The 19,852-nt window shown below is 50.2% G+C and overlaps 1 protein-coding gene across 1 annotated transcript in view; it reads left to right on the top strand.

Moving 5' to 3' along the window:
• The window catches only part of KCNB1 (potassium voltage-gated channel subfamily B member 1), a 94,369-nt gene extending 83,181 nt beyond the window's left edge, over positions 1 to 11,188 (top strand). The window contains exon 3 of the mRNA XM_059480760.1: positions 7,632 to 11,188. Within this exon, the coding sequence (XP_059336743.1) occupies positions 7,632 to 9,644 (2,013 nt within the window). The 3' untranslated portion in view covers positions 9,645 to 11,188. The remainder of the gene's footprint in view (positions 1 to 7,631) is intronic.
• Positions 11,189 to 19,852: the final 8,664 nt, after the last annotated feature.

The raw sequence follows: 19,852 nt of genomic DNA, 5'->3' as shown, positions 1-19,852 counted from the left end.
TATACAGTTGTTGCTATTTATTAAATATGTGACATCCAATCCAGTGTTTGGTGCTTATAAAGGGAAGAACCATCTGTGCTTGAGATTAAAACACTTCAATCACGTTGTGCCAGAGCTGTCAGCGAGGGTTCCGTGCTCTGCTCTAGAGAAAAGCCTTGGGAACCCTGGCTTGGAAAGGTGAACTCCTGCATCCAAGTCCTTTGTGTGACACAAGGCTGCCTGCCCGACAGGAGGAGGGCTCTGGCCATGGTGGAGAGAAACAAAAAGGTTTTAGCAGAATAAAGAACTGAGAGCTGGGAAGGTGCTGAGAGCTTGGAGTGATTCTACCAGTCTGCTTCCCAGAAGCAGAAGCTCCACAAGTCTCTTTTGGAAAAAAAGAAGAATGTTAATATTCAATTTCTTTGCAGGGCACTGCAAGGGTGGCAGCTGTAATCCCTTGTGTGAGCCCCAGGTTTTGCCATCAGTGCAAGAGGTGCCACCAAGGTTTCTCTTGGATCAGGCCGAGCGTCCAGGCAAGCCCTGCTTGAAGGCTGCACCCCAAGGACAGCCTGTGAGGCAGCAGAAATGCCTCAGCCTGAATTTTATGCCCTTATCCCAGGCATCAGTTCAAAAAAGGAAAATAATGCCCTCTGAAATGCAGTGGAGCAGCCCCAGGAGCTGCAGCAGCTGAGGGAGCTGAAGGCAGCCCTTGGGAACAGCCCAGGCACACCTGGACACCTGACATCTGAGACCTGATACCTGACATTTGACATCTGACATCTGACACCTGGATGCATGGACACACAGCTGATAGGGCCCTGCTGGTATCAGGATCATTCAACAGGAGAGGATTTTGCCCCTGCCCTTCTCTCCTCAGGGATTTACTGCTCCTGCAGGCTTCCCTGTCTCTACACAATGCCATTGGTGTGGCTGATGCTGGTAAATGGATTTGCCACTTTTCCTAACACATTTCTGGAAGAAATGTTAAACAGGTAATTGTTTTTTGCAGGCAAAACATCACTTGGGCTCTGTTCTAATTTTCTCTCTATGTGGCCACTCAGGATGGTATCAATGACTTGGTAAATCTCCCTGCAGCAAGACTAATTATGCATTTTGGTGAGAAAGCAGCAGTGGAACTGGTTTAGTCTTCCAAAAACTCTACACTGTAATATGCAGGACTAATGTGCTTCAGATTTGAAAAGAATTAATATCAATTATTCTCATGCATATTCATGAGAGGAAGACTGGTTTAGCAATCAAGCTAATAGTTTTTTGCTTAATTACATTTAGTTGATTTCATGCTATCTTGGCACATTCCTGATTGAATTTAACCATTAAAAAAACCCCTCCCACAACTACTCCTGCGAACAGCAACACTTGGAGCTCAGCATCCGCTGTAAATAGTGTCTGAGGCTGAGCAGACTGCTCTCGTGGTGGGAGTGCAGCACGAGCATTGTCTCTGCCTGGTGCAGGGCAGAATCCCAAAGGATCTTCGAGAGCTGCTCTCAGGCACTCAGCAGTGCTGAGGTGGAAGGCAGGCTTTTTGTTGCTTTATATTTTTGCTTTATTTTTTTGCTTTTTCTGAGTCCAAACCTCTGTCTGCTTAAATGCAAGGCAGTTGGTGGGAAAGGGAGATGAACCTGAGAGGGGCCAGGGGGAGGTTCTGTCCGTGCAGGGGTGGGGAGCCTGGCCCCAGTGGCAGCTGCAGGGGCTGCAGGGGCACAGGGGTGCAGGGGCACAGGAGTGCAGTGGCACAGGGCTGCAGGGGTGCAGGAGGTGCAGGGCTGCAGGGGCTGCAGGGGCACAGGGCTGCAGTGGCACAGGGCTGCAGGGGCACAGGGCTGCAGGGGCACAGGGCTGCAGGGCTGCAGGGGCACAGGGCTGCAGGGGCACAGGGCTGCAGGGGCGCAGGAGGTGCAGGGCTGCAGGGGCACAGGGCTGCAAGGGCACAGGGCTGCAGTGGCACAGGGGTGCAGGGCTGCAGGGGCACAGGGCTGCAGGGCTGCAGGGGCACAGGGCTGCAGGGCTGCAGGGGCACAGGGCTGCAGTGGCACAGGGCTGCAGGGGCACAGGGCTGCAGTGGCACAGGGCTGCAGGGGCACAGGGCTGCAGGGCTGCAGGGGCACAGGGCTGCAGTGGCACAGGGCTGCAGGGCTGCAGGAGGTGCAGGGCTGCAGGGGCACAGGGCTGCAGTGGCACAGGGCTGCAGGGGCACAGGGCTGCAGGGGCACAGGGCTGCAGGGGCGCAGGAGGTGCAGGGCTGCAGGGGCACAGGGCTGCAGGGGCACAGGGCTGCAGGGCTGCAGGGGCACAGGGCTGCAGGGCTGCAGGGGCACAGGGCTGCAGGGCTGCAGGGGCACAGGGCTGCAGTGGCACAGGGCTGCAGGGGCACAGGGCTGCAGGGCTGCAGGGGCACAGGGCTGCAGTGGCACAGGGCTGCAGGGCTGCAGGAGGTGCAGGGCTGCAGGGGCACAGGGCTGCAGTGGCACAGGGCTGCAGGGGCACAGGGCTGCAGGGGCACAGGGCTGCAGGGGCGCAGGAGGTGCAGGGCTGCAGGGGCACAGGGCTGCAGGGGCGCAGGAGGTGCAGGGCTGCAGGGGCACAGGGCTGCAGGGGCACAGGGCTGCAGGGCTGCAGGGGCACAGGGCTGCAGGGCTGCAGGGGCACAGGGCTGCAGGGGCACAGGGCTGCAGGGGCACAGGGCTGCAGTGGCACAGGGCTGCAGGGGCACAGGGCTGCAGGGGCACAGGGGTGCAGGGCGGGCGGGATGCCCTGGCCCTGGGGCAGTCTCCGCCCGGCTCTGTGTGTACAGCTCTCCCCCAGGGAAGGGCCAGGCTGTGCAGCGCCGCGCTGCCATCCCAGCCTGTCCGAGAGCAGCACCGTGCACAGAACAGCACAGGGTGGCACGGTGGGAGCAGGGGGAGGCAGCAGAGGCAGCTCGAGGGAAGGGCCTGGTCTGGAGCTGGCCCCGGAGGATGCAGCAGGGCCGCGCTGGGCTGACCAGGGCTGGGGGGCTGGCATGCTCCCAGTGGTGCTGCTGGCTGGGGTTGCACCATCCTGGGCACAAGGCAAAGCCAGGAGGAAAACGGGAAACTTCAGCTTCCATGTGCCATTTATTTGTTTTCTTTTTTGACTTCCCCCATGCTTGCAGCAGCAGAAATAGGACAGATGCTGCCCTCTCATCCTCTCCTGAGAACTGTCACTGTGCTGATGTCTAAAGGCAGTGTGTGTTTTTCAAGTTTGCCTTTTCAGTATATTCATTCATCTATAATTTCCTTCTCCAGCACACCATTTACATCTGGGCTTTGCTCTGAAAGAAGACTGACACCATTTATCATTTGATGGGGTTTGATAGCTCTCTGACAACTAAGCATGTTCTTAGGAGTATTAAAGAGTTTACAGCCAGCTCTGCCTGAGGGCAGCTCTGCCCACCAGCCCTGAGTCAGCAGCTGTAGCTGCAGCTCCCTGGCATTGACATAGGATCAGCACAAGTATCCTCTTTTAACTAAATAGACTTGCTCTCTCAACAGATAAACTTATTACAGCTGTAATTGAAATCAAATAATTAAACATTATTCAATCTTGGCTTTTCCAGGCAAATGTCAAAATTAAGATCTCATATGTTTCCAAAGCAAAACACAAGTGACTTTATCCTGATCCTGGTTTTATGGAGGTTATGCTGTGCAGTAGTGCTTGCAGAGGAGTGCAGGGGTTTGCCTTCCTGCAGGTCTGTGTCCTCAGGGAGCTGAGCTGGGTGTGCAGGGGCACTCAGGGAGCTGGGCTGGGTGTGCTCAGGGCACTCAGGGAGCTCAGTGTGTGTGCAGGGGCACTCAGGAGCTCAGTGTGTGTGCAGGGCACTCAGGAGCTCAGTGTGTGTCCTCAGAGAGCTGGGCTGGCTGTGCAGGGGCACTCAGGGAGCTGGGCTGGGTGTGCAGGGGCACTCAGGAGCTGAGCTGGGTGTGCTCAGGGCACTCAGGGAGCTCAGTGTGTGCTCAGGGCACTCAGGAGCTGGGCTGGCTGTGCAGGGCACTCAGGGAGCTGAGCTGGGTGTGCAGGGCACTCAGGAGCTCAGTGTGTGTGCTCAGGGAGCTGGGCTGGCTGTGCAGGGCCCCTCCAGAGCTCACAGCTCCTGGGGCAGGGGGCTCCTGGGACCCTGTGTGGGCAGCACCTCAAAGGGACATGGAAAGTGCCCGGTCAGGGAAAACTCCTGAGCAGGAACCAGCAGGACTTAAGGGGTTTGGAGATTCAAGGTCTTACATCTTAACATTCTTCCACGTGAAAAAATCGGATTAAAGGTTCTCTGTACTTCCCTTGCAGCCATAGCCCCCACTTTGGCCTCAACTTGCCATGATGCAAGAAGCAGGTGTGACCTTTCATTATGGCTTCAGCATTTTCTCGAAAAGACATCCTGCAAGCCCAGTGGTCAGAATCTTGACATCAGAAGATCAGAAGTGACTGTGTTCTGCAAACTCTTTCAGTTTATGAATATTTAGGCATTTTCTAGTGAAGAGATGTCTCCTAAAACAAGTCCCTGTCAATAAATACCACAGACATGTATAGCTGCTGCAAGCAGGAGATGTTATTCCTGTGCAGAATCAAGTAGGGAGGAGACTAAGGAACTCTCCATCTGTTTCTGCACTGTGCAGCACGTGGGATATTGCTGAAAATACACCGTGCTCTGTTCCTCAGAGCCTGGGGAGACAGAGGCTGGCACAGGCGTGGCTGGATGGAGCTGGACAGTCTGACTCAAAGTGTATTGCAGCTTGGGAAAGCTGAGGGGCTGCAGGAAAAATCCCTTGGTAAATGGAGCATATGAATGAAACCTGGTCCTGATGCCAGATTAACTCTGCAGGCCTCGGTGGAGCTAAAAAAGCACGTTAGACAAAACCATTATTGAACTTGTTGATTACATAACAATTTCCTCATCGTATTTCCAAGAATATCGAATCTATATTCAAACACCCTCCTACTCTCTCCCACATACCACCCCTTCTCCTTGCTATATCAGCTTCATTACCGAGTATGAAGACAGAAAAAGTATAGGGCATGTTGCCACAAGCAGAGAGATCTCGGATCTGCTTACCCTGAGATTTTAGAGCCATCTATGGGATTGGGACAGCCAGTTCTCATAAATTTTAATGGCCTTGAAAGTCTCCAGCCTTATGCCTTTATCTCTGCTGGGGTTTTTAGCAGTGCAAAGAAAACACCCAAGCCATAAATGTCAGCCAACCTCGACGCTGGGTCAGTCCCTGCTGCCCCTCTCTGTGCCAGCCGCAGGGTGGGCACACACACTGCCCTGCAGACAGAGATGGAAACTGCTGAGCAGCCTCCTGCCCCTTGCCCAGGGAGGAGCACAGACCCTGCCACACACAGGAGCAGCCCCAGGGCAGGTGGGGATGTCCTGAAAGGTGCCAGGGGCAGGAGGCCAGCCCAGCTTTTGGGGGGTTTGAGGAGGAGGGGATTAACGGCTTGCCAGCATGGCCCATCCATCTTGCCTCAGGAAACAGCAGTGGCACAAACTGGCTGCACTTGCTCCAAAATGAGCCTGCTTGTCTCATTTGCATGTGTAATAACCAGCGTGTGTGTACAATCATGCTAATCACTTTGAGGCACCTGCTTTAAATTCATCCAAAACCCTGCCCTGCCTGTTCCTGGGTTATTTAGCTTCCACAAGGGAACCATAGCAGCAATCCAGAGATTCACTCCACCAAAACTTTTGTGAAACAGCCAATTTAGTGGAGGAGAAATTTTTTCCTGAAATCCTGCCCATCCTTGCACCACCAGTCAAAATCGGTCCCATTGGCTTTTCTTGTTGAGGAGAAGTGAACCTGTAAGAGCAGAGGGAGGAGGAAAGGCCAGGAATGGAATGAAAAGGCTGCCTGTGATGCAGAACATCCCTAGAGGCCTCCCTTCCCTCCAGCTTTCTGTCTCTCATTACTGACAGTGGAAAATACAAGAGCTGCCAAGCTAGAGGTTCAGTACAGCCAAGATGGGAAACCTTATTAGAGAGACAGATGGTGATTTCTATAATCTGAAATCCCAGACTGTAAATACTTTGGGACAGAGCCCTGTGCAACTGAACAGTGCTAAAGCCTGACAGCAGCAGCTGGATCCAGTTTTCTGTGCACAACTGCTCCGTGGGGGGCTTTTAGTGGATGGTAGATGCTACCAGGACAAGGTATCTCTTCTAAACCCTGCTGGATATACTCCATCTCAATTTTATGTGCTTTCCAATTGAAAAGTGCCTTGAATAACTGAGGACAATCAACTCACACTTAGAAGTTTTTCTTAGCCTGAGAAGATTCCCAAAGATGTGGTTGCAGCAGATGAGTAAGGGGGAAAATCTGTGTCTTGGGAGCACAAGTGACATCTTGCTGCAGCTTGTGGGAGAAATGATAAATGCCTGTCTCTGTTTATTGCCTAGCTTTGTGGCTAAATCTCCTAAACCAAAATCAAATTTTACCCTTAGATCTCCCAGTTAATTTATTTATATTCATCTGGCATTGCCTTGATCTTCAAAGCAGGAAGGTATATCAAAGGAAGCAGAAGGTTTGACACCAATTACTGCTGCTGGATGCCATTCACTGCATAAAGATGGAGTGTTAATATTTACACTGAAAGTGAAGGAGATAAAACTCAACAGGTACACACATCTAAGCCTACAAATAAGCCCTTCTGTGTATAGTGGGCAGAGATAAAGCCAAGCAAAACTAATTGAAATTACCATTGCAAATATCCCAAACACCTTCAGAAATGGTGGGTTGTAAACAAAGAAGTGACAGCAAAACCACCAAAAGAGCCTTCTAGGAAAGCAAATCAGGCTCTCTGCTTCTCAGGGGCAGTGCCTGGTCTCCAGGAGATGGTTTTTGAAACAAGCCACCATGAAGAAGTAATTAACATCTAAATATCCCCACACTCCACCATGAGACACTTGATTTGCATTTTATTCTCCTGAGTTTGAGATGTGTGAGGGCCCAGTGACTGGACCTGCCCTGCCTTGGCTGTCTCAGTGTTGTCCAATTTGGTTTGCTCAAATGCTTGCTCTCTCCTCCAGAAAACTCAAAATGGCTTAGAAAGCTTGGTGAAGTTTTCATGTTTTTCACAACCATCAAGAACTGAATTAGAGATGAGTCATTAAACAAGAGTGTATTATTTTTATGCTTATGTAGTAGAATTGCACACACATCTCTATAATTAGCCATCAGCACCCCAAATTACAGCAGTAACTGTTCATTAAATGGAGGGCATCACTCTGATCAAATCATGTATTCACAATTGCATTCCTTCTTGCTTAAATTTCAGAGCTTGTTGTCCAGATGGGCCTTGTTGGGCACCCAATTAGTAGTTAATCAAAAGCTCCTGCTGCTTCACAGCCCTCCTGGCATCCTAGCTGTTCCTTACGTGTTCCTTGACTGCACGGAGATGAAAGCACAGGAGTCGGAGTAGAGGCTTTATCTCCTTTATGCAACTGCCATAACTAAAACAGCTTCCAAGATAAACTCAACTCAGGATGCATTGGTTATCTGACTTGTGCGTGCTGAGCAAAATGGGTCTTGCAACGTGTGAGTGAAAATGCAGCCATGTGTTAACGGCAGCAAGAGACAGCCTCGTGTGTTCTGAGATTAACTCACTGTTTTCTCTTTCCTTTCCAGATTTTGGCAATCATTTCCATCATGTTTATTGTACTATCTACAATTGCCTTGTCCCTTAACACACTTCCTGAGCTACAAGGCGTGGATGAATTTGGGCAGACCACAGATAACCCCCAGCTGGCCCACGTGGAAGCGGTGTGCATCGCCTGGTTTACCATGGAATACCTCCTGCGCTTCCTCTCCTCCCCGAAGAAATGGAAGTTTTTCAAAGGCCCGCTGAACGCTATAGATTTGCTGGCTATCTTACCCTACTATGTTACTATCTTCCTCACAGAATCCAATAAAAGTGTACTTCAGTTCCAAAATGTACGAAGAGTGGTCCAAATATTTCGGATCATGAGGATACTCCGGATTCTAAAACTGGCCCGGCACTCCACGGGTTTGCAGTCCTTGGGGTTTACACTGAGGAGGAGTTACAATGAACTTGGATTACTCATCTTGTTTCTGGCTATGGGCATTATGATCTTCTCCAGTTTAGTGTTTTTTGCAGAAAAGGATGAGGATGATACAAAGTTCAAGAGCATCCCAGCTTCTTTCTGGTGGGCAACAATCACCATGACAACAGTAGGCTATGGAGACATTTACCCCAAAACTCTTTTGGGTAAAATAGTGGGAGGACTGTGCTGCATTGCTGGCGTGCTGGTGATAGCTCTTCCCATCCCAATTATTGTCAATAATTTCTCAGAGTTTTACAAAGAGCAGAAGAGGCAGGAGAAAGCCATTAAGCGCAGGGAAGCTCTTGAAAGAGCAAAAAGAAATGGCAGTATTGTTTCCATGAACATGAAGGATGCGTTTGCTCGTAGCATAGAACTCATGGACATTGTGGTTGAAAAGAATGGAGAAAGCATAGCCAAAAAGGATAAAGTTCAGGACAATCATTTATCTCCAAGCAAATGGAAATGGACCAAGAGAACACTCTCTGAAACTAGTTCTAGTAAATCTTTTGAAACTAAGGAACAAGGATCCCCAGAAAAAGCCAGGTCGTCTTCAAGTCCCCAACACCTGAATGTCCAACAGCTCGAGGACATGTACAACAAAATGGCAAAGACTCAGTCCCAGCCAAACCTTATCACTAAAGAGTCGAGTCAAGCTGGAAAGCAAAAGGAAGAGCTGGAAATGGAAACCCTTCCAGGCCCGATGGTGCCGCTGCTGGCGACGCGCACAGACGGCATCGTGGACATGAGGAGCATGTCCAGCATCGACAGCTTCATCAGCTGCGCCGCCGAGTTCCCCGACCCCGCGCGCTTCCCGCACAGCCCGCTCACCGCCCTGCCCTGCAAGGGCATCCCCCAGGAGCAGGGCAGGCCCGAGGGCAGCACCGCCAGGTACGTGGACGTGAACCCCGGCCCCGAAGGCAGCCACCGCTCTGCTTTCTTCATCGACAGTCCCAAAAGCTCCATCAAGGCCAGTAACCCGTTAAAACTAAGATCTCTCAAAGTCAACTTCATGGAAGAGGACACCAGCACATTCGTACCAGCATCAAATGTACTGAGAACGTACCCAGACCCTCTCAAGAGCCGGGGAGCTGCTGCTGCCGCCGCAGACACTTCCTTACTCTCTGACAGGTCTCTCATGAGCCCGGAAACCTCGATCTACACAACTGCGAGCGCAAGAACCCCCCCAAAGTCACCAGAGTCCCAGGCAGCCATAGCTTTCAACTTCCACGATGCTGGTATACACAAATACATCGATGCTGACACCGATGATGAGGGTCAGCTGATGTATGACTCAAGTCCGCCTGGAAATGTGAGTCCCAAGTACAGTGTTGCAAGCAGTGGCTATCTAAAGCAAAAGGACCATGTTTATAGAACAGAGAAGAACCATCTAGAAGCTGCTGCTTTACCCACCTCCCCTAAGCTGATAGGGCAGAACTGCATTTACTCTATGGAAGGTATCACTGGAAGAACCCAGGGCAATCAGGAGACTGTCAGACTAGAAAATCACATTTCCCCAGAAGTCCATGTATTACCTGGCAGCGGAGGACATGCTAACACACATGATCAAAGCATCTGAGGTGGGGTCTGAAAGAACTTACTGAGAATTTAGAGGAATATCTTCACAGTCAACACAAACAAAAGAGCTTCTGCATGGCATGAACTTGGCTGAAACAAGCCACCTGTTTCTAAAAGTCTGGGGGAGGTCCAGTGTGGGTTTGTGAAAATGTCCTTCTCTGAAACAACTTTAAAGACATTGCCCACATCAGTCAAAAAAATGATTGCGAATCATGATCACACATTGATCTCCTTTCATGTTGTCCAGTGAAGCCAATGTGACCAAATATCCATCCATTCCCCTTGAACGCTAGAGCTCCTTTTGGAAATATTAACATCTGAGTTGCATTAGTTCCATAAAGGATGCCAAGGCAGCCAGATTTGAACTCTGGAATAAATTGCTGGGGTTGGTATAAAGCTTTTGAAAACACAGTGCTCACTGCTTCAGGGCAGCGGTTCCCCATGTACAGCTTTCTCTGATGGATATTATGTTTAAAGGTAACAGGGAACACTTGCATTATTGGAAAATCCAAGCGAAAAGCATTTGAAACAATTAACGGTCTAGAGAAACCAATTCTTAAAATGCTCTTTGTGTGTTTAACAATCTGATATCCTGTAGGACCTGATGTTTTCTTTTGAAATATTAGCAGGGTGAGTTGCACCACTTGTACCTAATTCCAAACACGCCCTAGGACATAGCGAGACTCGCACTTGCCCTCGGCTCGAAGCCGGTGCCTGCCCCGGGGCCAGCGTGGCCCGGGAGGGCCGGAGGAGCCATGCAGAAGCAGGAGCCCTGCCCGGGAGGAGCCGTGCCCGCCCTGCCCGTGCCAGGCGCGGCCGTGCCCGCCCGGCGCTGCGAGAGGAGCAGGCTGGTCCGGAGCTTTTTGCGCCCGAGCAGCGCAGTGAAAGATATGCAAGTGTTACATAAATATGCAAAAAGAGGGATTCGGTAGCAACCCGTGCCAGGCCTGGCTGTGCTCCCTCTTGCCACGAGGTCGGGCAGCAGAGGCTCCTGCAGGGCTGTGGCACAAAGCAGCCGCGAGAGGCAGGAGAATCAGGCCTGACGTTTTAATAACATCCAGTCATTTTTAAATGAAACAAGAAAATAAAGAGGAAAGGAAAAAAAAAAAAAAAAGAGATAAGAGATCTGAGATCTGACCATTTTAAGTGAACAGAACTAGCAGCCACCAGCCTAGGTTTTTAAAATATTATTGTTTCAATAAAGTTATGTCAAATTGTGTAGGAAATAATTTGTCTTTGGTTTTTAATCTCGGGGTGGGGGGGAAAAGCACTTTATGTTGACTTTTTGTTGTCGTTGTTGCAATGCTGGAGTAGGATAGCAGAGCGTAACAATCAAGCACTTTAACCAAGCACTACTTTAATTTGTGCCTCTTGTTGTGACTGTGATTTGTTACAAGCCTGTAGCAAGTCGCAACTTGTCCTGTGATAACTGTGATGGTAACCTTTTATGTTGTTCTCTGTTTCTACTGTAAAACTCAGTTGTGAATGGCTCCGTCACCGAGCGTTTCCTGACCTGGGCTGAGGTCCTGCCGGGGTGTAGCAATCTGCAGGGATGAGCTGAGACACGGCCCGTGGGAGCAGAGGGGCACGCGTGGGAGCCACTCGAGTCCCCTGCATTTTGTTCCTTCCTGTTGTAAAAAACAAGTGTCGGTTAGTCCTGAATGTAGCCGTGTGTCCGTCCCGGCCGTGCAGCCCTGTCTGTAACCCGTAACAGTGAATGCAGCACGTACGGACAAAAGCAATAAGCACATTTCTGTTTCAGGAGCTAGGGCGGGTTGTGAGGATGGCTTTGCCCAGCATCTCCTTGGCACGGAGCTGTGCCCGGAGCTGTGCCCGGAATTGTGTCCAGAGCTGTGCCCGGAGCTGTGCCCGGAGCTGTGCCCTTTGCCAGGAGCTCTGCCCGGAGCCGTGCCCCTTGGCAGGAGCTGTGCCCGGAGCTGTGCCCGGAGCTGTGCCCGGAACTGTGCCCTTTGCCAGGAGCTGTGCCCGGAGCCATGCCCCTTGGCAGGAGCTGTGCCCGGAATTGTGCCCAGAGCTGTGCGTGGAGCTGTGCCCGGAACTGTGCCCCTTGGCAGGAGCTGTGCCCGGAGCTGTGCCCGGAGCTGTGCCCTTTGGCAGGAGCTGTGCCCGGAGCTATGCCCAGAGCTGTGCCCCTTGGCAGGAGCTGTGCCAGGAGCTGTGCCCGGAGCTGTGCCCAGAGCTATGCCCAGAGCTGTGCCCCTTGGCAGGAGCTGTGCCCGGAGCTGTGCCCGGAGCTGTGCCCCTTGGCAGGAGCTGTGCCCGGAGCTCTGCTCCTCCAGCCCGTCCCGGCCGAGGGAGCCGCCCGGGTGTTGCAGCGGGGCAGAAGCCAGGCCATGCTGTGCTGGGCGGTGCCGTACCGTACCGTTCCGGGCCGGGCCGGGCCATGCTGTGCCGTACCGTACCGTACCGGGCCGTGCTGGGCCGTACCGTTCCAGGCCGTGCCGTGCCGGGCCGGGCCATGCTGTGTCGTGCTGTACCATACCGTTCCGGGCCGTGCCGTGCCGTTCCGTGCCGTGCCAGGCCATACCGTGCCTGACCGTGCCGTGCCGGGCCGTGCCAGGCCGTGCCGGGCCGTACCGTGCTGGGCCGTACCGTGCCGGGCCGGGCCGGGCCGTACTGTGCCGGGCCGTGCCGGGCCGTGCCAGGCCGTGCCGGGCCATACCGTGCCTGACCGTGCCGTGCCGTGCCGGGCCGTGCCAGGCCGTGCTGGGCCGTACCGTGCCGTTCCGTGCCGGGCCGTGCCGTGCCGAGCGCAGCCCCCGCATTCCCAGCCCCGCTCCCGCAGCCCCGGGCGCCGCTCCCCGCCGGGCGGGCACGGCAGGATTTGGCCATAGCAAATACAAGTGTACTTAGAGGAACCGACGTATTGCTGAGATACTGGCTGAGGTTGAGTCAAAAAAGCGAAAATAACTTTCCAGCAGATAAGCTTTAAATACCGATTTATTCTGCGGCTTTCTGAGGCCGCAGAGCGGCAACAAGAAATCTTAAAGAGAACAGTTATAATATAATCTCTGTGTTTCAGTGATCAGTCATGTCTGCCATCAGCACAAATGTAAAATGAGGAAAAATCAGGGAATTTTTTTTTATAAAGTAATAGTGATTTCCAAGTTAAATATTTTTAGAGCTGATGCTTTCATGTGGAAAAAAAAGTCATATTTTACATATCACGAAAGTGAACGTATTTAAATATAGCCATATAGTGTAGTATTTACCACACTCTCATCCAAATTGATGTATTTGGTTGATAGATGGCACTGACAAAAATGTATAAATCAACAATTCTATCATTTTTTATCTAACAGTCAACTGGTGCAACTCTCCTTGTAACCAAAGGCCCTCTGTCTGCCTTGCATGATCGCTCATGGCACAGACCTTATGTCATCTATTTAGTCCTACCTTTAAAGTAGCATTTTACTGAGTCACTTTTGAAAGTCAAATTCAAAAGTATCATTTAAAAAAATCTTCCTTTCAAGTCTAAATAGCCAAAGTCCTATAGATTTCTTATAGAAAGCAAATAATTTAAAATTAAGCATATAATATGCTTGAAGAGCATTTCTTTCTTATTTGTGTACAATGATGTAGCTCTCATTTTGTGCCCAATTAAAAAGGAAGTATGTTTAATTTATTTTAATGAAATAAAGTCTGAATATGAAGTATGTATCTATATATGTGTGTGTGTGCATAATACACATATATATAATGTAAGCACTGGGAAATCTACTCTAACCTGAAGCTATGGTAGACTAAATCTGTACTCATTGCAAAGGAAAGGCAGTGCTTGGAAAACATAATGCTCACCAAATCCTATAGATCCTAGAAAGATAATTTAATTTTTGTTTGTTTGATACATGTTTCCCAAAGTTCATAGCGGTTGGGGAAAACAGGCAACATCTCTTGCACCAAGCTAGAGGGGGTGGTTTAATCACTGATATTTGGAATTCAGGTCTGCAAATTTACTGTGCACCAAGTATCAAGCAAGCTGACAGAGCCTCACCTGCTGCTGCAGAGGACATCATACCTGCAAGGACTCTCTGGACGTGTGATGTCTGCACTTGCTTGTGTCTTACGGCATCAACATCACTTTTAACGCATACCTACAAAAAAAAAATATATATATAGAACACACACACATACACACACATATATATAAATGTATATATATATATGTGGGAGGAGAGAGTTCAGTTTTCTTAACCAGGAGGCTAAAGATTATTTCAGTTTTAGCTTGAACAGAGGAAAAAAGCAGTGACTTTGCAGTAGATTTCTCAGTGCCTTTTCTTAAAAACTTCACCTAAGCACACTTACGGAAAAAAGCCCCAACCCAAAACAAAAGAGTCTCCTGTGAAATCCACATTTTTCTGAAAGGTTTGAGAGTCAAAAAAAGGTAGAAGAAAGGAAAAATAAAAAAAAAGGCAAGAGAGAGGAAAAGAAATCCATGGAACGCACATTCCCTTCCTGAACATGCCGGGGAGTTTCTGCCTGGGCGAGTCATGAGAAACGCATCTGAGGCGGTCAGGTTGTTTGGCAACTGTGGCTGTGATAAACTGTAGCCTTTTCTTCCCTTGCAGCTAATAAGAAACACATTTCTAAGGAAAACAGTATTCTCTTCTGTAAAATTGTAATGTATTGTTAATATTTGTACCTACTGTATATTTATGTCTTGACAGAATTATGACCGGTACGGTTTATAGTAAATAACAAGGTTGTGTACAACTCATCACAGAGACAAGGTTTGCAAATCCACGTTCTCTCTGCTGTAAGCTCCACAGAACGCCTCGTGCCAGAGCAGAGCTGAGGAGCAGCCAGGGCTCCCCCTGCCCAGCACAGCCCGGCATCCGTGAATTTCCATCGCCAGGGCTGCCCTGGGCTCCAGCACCTCTGCACAGAACCAGTGCTGCCCTGGCTCCGTTTGGGTCACCGTCCGGGGAGAATGTGGCTTTGGATAGCTCCTGGATAAAGTACAGATGTTCCAGTTACCTCTGTACCTCCTGCTCGCCATTGTGTTGGCTTTAGAAGTATCTGATGTATGGAAAAGTCATGTGACTTTCATGCATTCCAGAGTAGTCTATTTTTCTGTTCAGATTTAAAAAAATTATATATATATATATATATAAAATATAAATATATAACTGTATTTTTAGCAAATTTATAATAGGGCAATCAAGTCAGATTTCTTCTTTTTGTATTACAGAGTAATATATTAGATGCTCTCTCAGTGTTCATTTACACAGCTGATCCCCCAACCTTTTTGTTGTTGTTTTCTTTTTTTTCTGATGAACACCTGCAACATTTCTCCTGGAAGTGCATCTGTGAAAGGTCATGGGGTTTGTCTGATGTTGTTGTTTTCGTATTTTCCTGTTTGTGGTACTTTAACCCGGGGCTGGCTGTGGGAACTGGGATGTTCCTGCTGAGAAATGCGGAACAGGCCAGGCTCTGCCCTTGGTGACAGAGGGGAGAGGTCCCCCAGCAGCCCTGGCTGCAATTTCTCCAGATTCACATCGATTAAGAGCAGAGAGAAGAGACATGTTTTGAACCTGATTGTCCTAATAGTGACATGATGGAGTTGTGATAAACATCAAAATCTAGGCTCTTACTCAAGGCAGTGACCTGACAATGCTCAGGCGCCTTCAGGGAGGTTTTTCCTGGATTAAAACAGAAGTGTCCAGACTTTCATTTCCCACTGGCTTTTGGAATTTTTATTTTTGGTCCCAGAGAAAATTGTGGAGGAATGAGAGACATAAACATTCAGAAAGAGACCAGATTTTGATTAATTATGGTAAAATCTGTCCATGTACCTGCTTATGTGATAATCTTCTTTGCTCCTTTGTAGCTGAACTCACAGATATATTCAGAGAAACTTAGTAAAAAGTCCATGAGATGAATGTTCATCCCGACGCCATCTCATGGCCTGTGGAAGGTCAGCACGATGAAGAGCTCCAGAGCCACTCTGGCTCTGCACAGACATTTCCTTCTGGTTCGGCCCAGCAGTTGGGTCAGTGACCGTGCTTTTGCCAAAGATGGAGTTCGGTTCCATTTCCTTTGGTTTGTTTGTGAGGTTTTCTTACGTGTCCACTATAATAGCCAATAAACCTGAGTGTAATTTGGAAAGGTGTGTGTTTCAGACAGTATCCCTCAAATGAAAGAGCCAGTTTAGCATGTGATTATCAGCAAGGCCTGTTCACAAATGAAGGTATTAAAGCTGAGTGGGATTTTTCTTTCTTAGGAAACAATTAATGTGATAGGCTGCCATGTCTATCATCAGTCATCACATAAATCCCTCCAAAAGGCACCTTCCATGTCAGCAGTTTGTTAGAGCATAGCCAACAAAGCCATGGAAAGCTTCCAGTCAGACCAGGCCTAACTGTGCCCTGCGGCACCAGGACAGGACGGCCCCAGCAGCACCCAGCCCCAGGAAGGAGATGTTTATTTTCCAGCGTGCATCTCACACCCCATGCTGGTCACATTTACGCTCCTGCACTGAAACTTGGTCTCAGCCAGGCAGAGGAAAGCTTAGGAGAAGGGAAAGTCTGCATCCAGGATGTGAATCCCGTTCCTTGCTGGTGTTACCTAAGCCACAATAAGTGTCCTTTGACACCAATGGTTGGGTGCCACAAGTGTTCATATCTGTAAATACTACTCCAAATTTTGCTTTGCTTGATCCTGGCTTCATTGCACAAGAAGTTTTCAGTCTTAGAGGCTTAGAAGAGAAAGCAAAATCTTCCTTCATTTAACTAGAAGTAGTACTGTTGAAGCTCTGTAGGACTGAACAGGATTAACCTTTATTTTTAAAGGGGTCTTTCCAAGACTGCAGTGACACTACCTTCAAAAATTAATAATAAGGCAAAGACCCTTCAAAATTAGAGCCTCATGAAAGCCAGAGAGCCAAATTTATATGAAATGCCAGATTCTTTGCTGCTGTAAATTAAAGCCCATTGAGGCCAATGGAGCTGTGCCCCTTTTAGATCAGTAAAGAATTTGGACCCATATCTCTAAAAACTAATGGAAAATTAATAGCTTTGTATGGCCTCAGGGCTGGAGGTGTCTGTCGACAGCAGCTCCTTGGAAAGCAGCAGAGTGAGGGATGGGAAACAGAGGCAGTGAAACAAAAGGCAGTGAAAAGGCTGGGAAAGGGGTGAATCCTTGAGGGAAGGGGCAGCCTCAGCCCCTGCTGCCCTGGGGACACTGGGGCAGGGGGGCCATGGGTCACTCTGAGTTGAGCACAGCCTCTGGTCCTGTTGGTAATCTGCATTTAACAACATTCATCTGTTCTTCTCTAGTCTGTATTTTTCATTTAGGAGCTCTGCCATTTATGACTCTTCTTCCTGTTTTTTACTGCCTCCACAGACTATCTGCCACGCCTTGGCTCCCACAACCCCTGGGATTTATTTTGTTTATGTCAGATTTGTTGGCTTGTGAAGAGCACTTTATTCCCCCATTCTCTGGCTTTTTGATGGTCAGTGTAGAAAATCACTTTTGCATTGAACCATTCCCCACCGGACTGTTTGGGGGGAGGGTGGAGGAGCAGCATCTGCATTTCACTGCGAATTTTGAAGCCATGATACCGTACTCAGAAAGGCCAGCCACAGCTCCCAGCCAAACTGCTTTCCAGCTAGATTAGCACTGAAAACACAGCCCCACCTCCTGAGCAGAGCCCCGCTCTCCCGTCAGGCCAGGGAAGCACTTTGGGAGCAGGAGGAAGCCTCAGCTCACCAGCCTGCTGGCGCTGCTCTGCTCAGCCCTTGCCCAGTGCCCAGTACCCAGTGCCCCGTGCCCAGTGCCCCGTGCCCAGTGCCCAGTGCCCCGTGCCTAGTGCCCCGTGCCCAGTGCCCCGTGCCCAGTACCCTGTGCCCAGTGCCCAGTTCCCAGTACCCAGTGCCCCTTGCCCAGTGCCCCGTGCCCAGTGCCCCGTGCCCAGTGCCCAGTGCCCAGTGCCCCGTGCCCAGTACCCTGTGCTCAGTACCCAGTACCCTGTGCCCAGTGCCCCGTGCCCAGTACCCAGTGCCCTGTACCCAGTACCCTGTGCCCAGTGCCCCATGCCCAGTACCCCGTGCCCAGTGCCCCGTGCCCAGTACCCAGTGCCCTGTACCCAGTACCCTGTGCCCAGTGCCCAGTGCCCCATGCCCAGTACCCCATGCCCAGTGCCCCGTGCCCAGTACCCAGTACCCTGTGCCCAGTACCCTGTGCCCAGTGCCCAGTGACCCGTGCCCAGTGCCCCGTGCCCAGTGCCCCGTGCCCAGTACCCTGTGCCCAGTGCCCAGTACCCAGTACCCTGTGCCCCGTGCCCAGTACCCAGTACCCAGTGCCCAGTACCCTGTGCCCAGTGCCCAGTACCCAGTACCCAGTGCCCAGTACCCTGTACCCAGTACCCAGTACCCAGTACCCAGTGCCCAGTGCCCCGTGCCCCGTGCCCAGTGCCCCATGCCCAGTGCCCCGTGCCTAGTGCCCAGTACCCAGTACCCAGTGCCCAGTGCCCAGTGCCCAGTACCCTGTGCCCAGTGCCCAATACCCAGTACCCAGTACCCAGTACCCAGTACCCTGTGCCCAGGGCTGCGCTGGCACCGCGGCTGGGGCTGGGACAGCCCGGGACCGCCCGGGTCCCTCCAGGGACAGCGCCCAAGGGCAGCCATGGGCTCCCATCCTCGCTGCGGGACAGGAAAGCTGGGGAGTCCTTTTGAAAAAGAAAGCGATGCTTTGTGACAAATAAAAACTGGAAAACATGTTTCCTGTGGCTCGGCTGGTACAATTAGATCAAATTGCTTTTACAGCGGGAAACCGAACCTGACCGTGCCCCAGAGGGCACCCTGGCACCGGGCCTCCGTTGCTGGCACCGTTGTTTTTGAACCTGGGCAGTGGGGAATGAGTGGGGAGCCCAGCTCAGCTGTGAGGGAGGGCCGTGCGTGTGCCCAGCAGATCCTGCATGTCTTGCACAAGCTCTTCATTGGGTTATATTGGAATTCGCTCCGTTATATTGGTCCAATGCACCAGCAGATGTTTTCTTCCCTTTTAAGAAATGTTTAAATGCCCTGGCACTTTGGGGTGATTACAGCAACATTAGCCATATACTAGTGTACTTAGAGTCTTACATTTTTTGTAACTTTGATTTAGTCATTCTTTGTTGGAGTTTATTGACCTCTCCAGTTGTTTCTGTAAAACAGATTATTAAAAAAATCCGTGTCTTTATATGCATGTAATAGTATGAAACTGTGATCAATGTGTGACATTCAGAAACTGTTCTGTCTTGTAAAATATGTCCAAATGTCTAAGGGTTTTAAAGCAATGGTCCCTTACTACAGCCTACAGAAATAAATAAAAAGGAATGGAAAAACCTAAAGCCTTTATTGCTCTGTTTCATGGTCACATATACTGGCCAAAAATCTCACTCTTCTCCTCCTGCTGCACATCCCCAGGCACCTGTTCTCTCTGGCTCTGTCAGAAATAACCTCACCAGCTCTTCCTTACCACCTGAATGGATTTTCCTTTGATTGTTCATATTTAGGCTGAACTAGGAAGCTTTTTGGGTTTTTGTTGCGCACCATCCTCTAAACCACCTACAAACCCACAATATCTGTAATTTGAGCACCCAGAGCAAGGCGACGTCTCCTCACACGGGGCCAGGAGACAGCCAACAACCCCAAAGGGACACGAACCAAACCCTGAGGGAGGGAGGGCACCCCTGGCCCGGGGAGCTCCTCCGTCACCGCAGGGCGAGGGTCCCAGAAAGGGGCACTGAACCGGGGCTCTGCCAACTCTTGCTCCGGTAAACCCGGCAGAGCCTGTCCCGAGCTCCCCTCGGCAGCAGGGCGGCAAGGGCAGCACGGCCCTGCCCGGGACGTCCCAGTGCCACCCAACATCAGCCTGAGGAAACAAACCCAGAGGGGCTCTTCAGGCATTCAGCGCAGATAAACATGGAGAAAGGGTCAGCTTTTCAGTACATTTTGATAATTTCAGAAGAGAAAGTAATAATATAAATAATTTACAGGGTATTTATAAAATATGAATTAGATTCTTCCATACAGCCTCTTTCTACTTACTTACCTTCCCTCCTACTTTCTGCAAGGAAATTGGGCTACTAAGAGATGCAGCATCATTATTATTCAGCAAGCAAGAGCATTTAGAGGTAACTTTGCCCCAGAGTATCATTTTCAACCATCCAGGCACAAGCTGAGACTAATGGGTCACAGCAATGAA

The sequence above is a fragment of the Ammospiza nelsoni genome, chromosome 12 (genome assembly GCF_027579445.1).
Source record: "Ammospiza nelsoni isolate bAmmNel1 chromosome 12, bAmmNel1.pri, whole genome shotgun sequence".
Taxonomy (NCBI): Eukaryota; Metazoa; Chordata; class Aves; order Passeriformes; family Passerellidae; genus Ammospiza; species Ammospiza nelsoni.
Note: the sequence above shows the minus strand (reverse complement) of the source record. Positions and strands in the feature narration are given on the sequence as shown.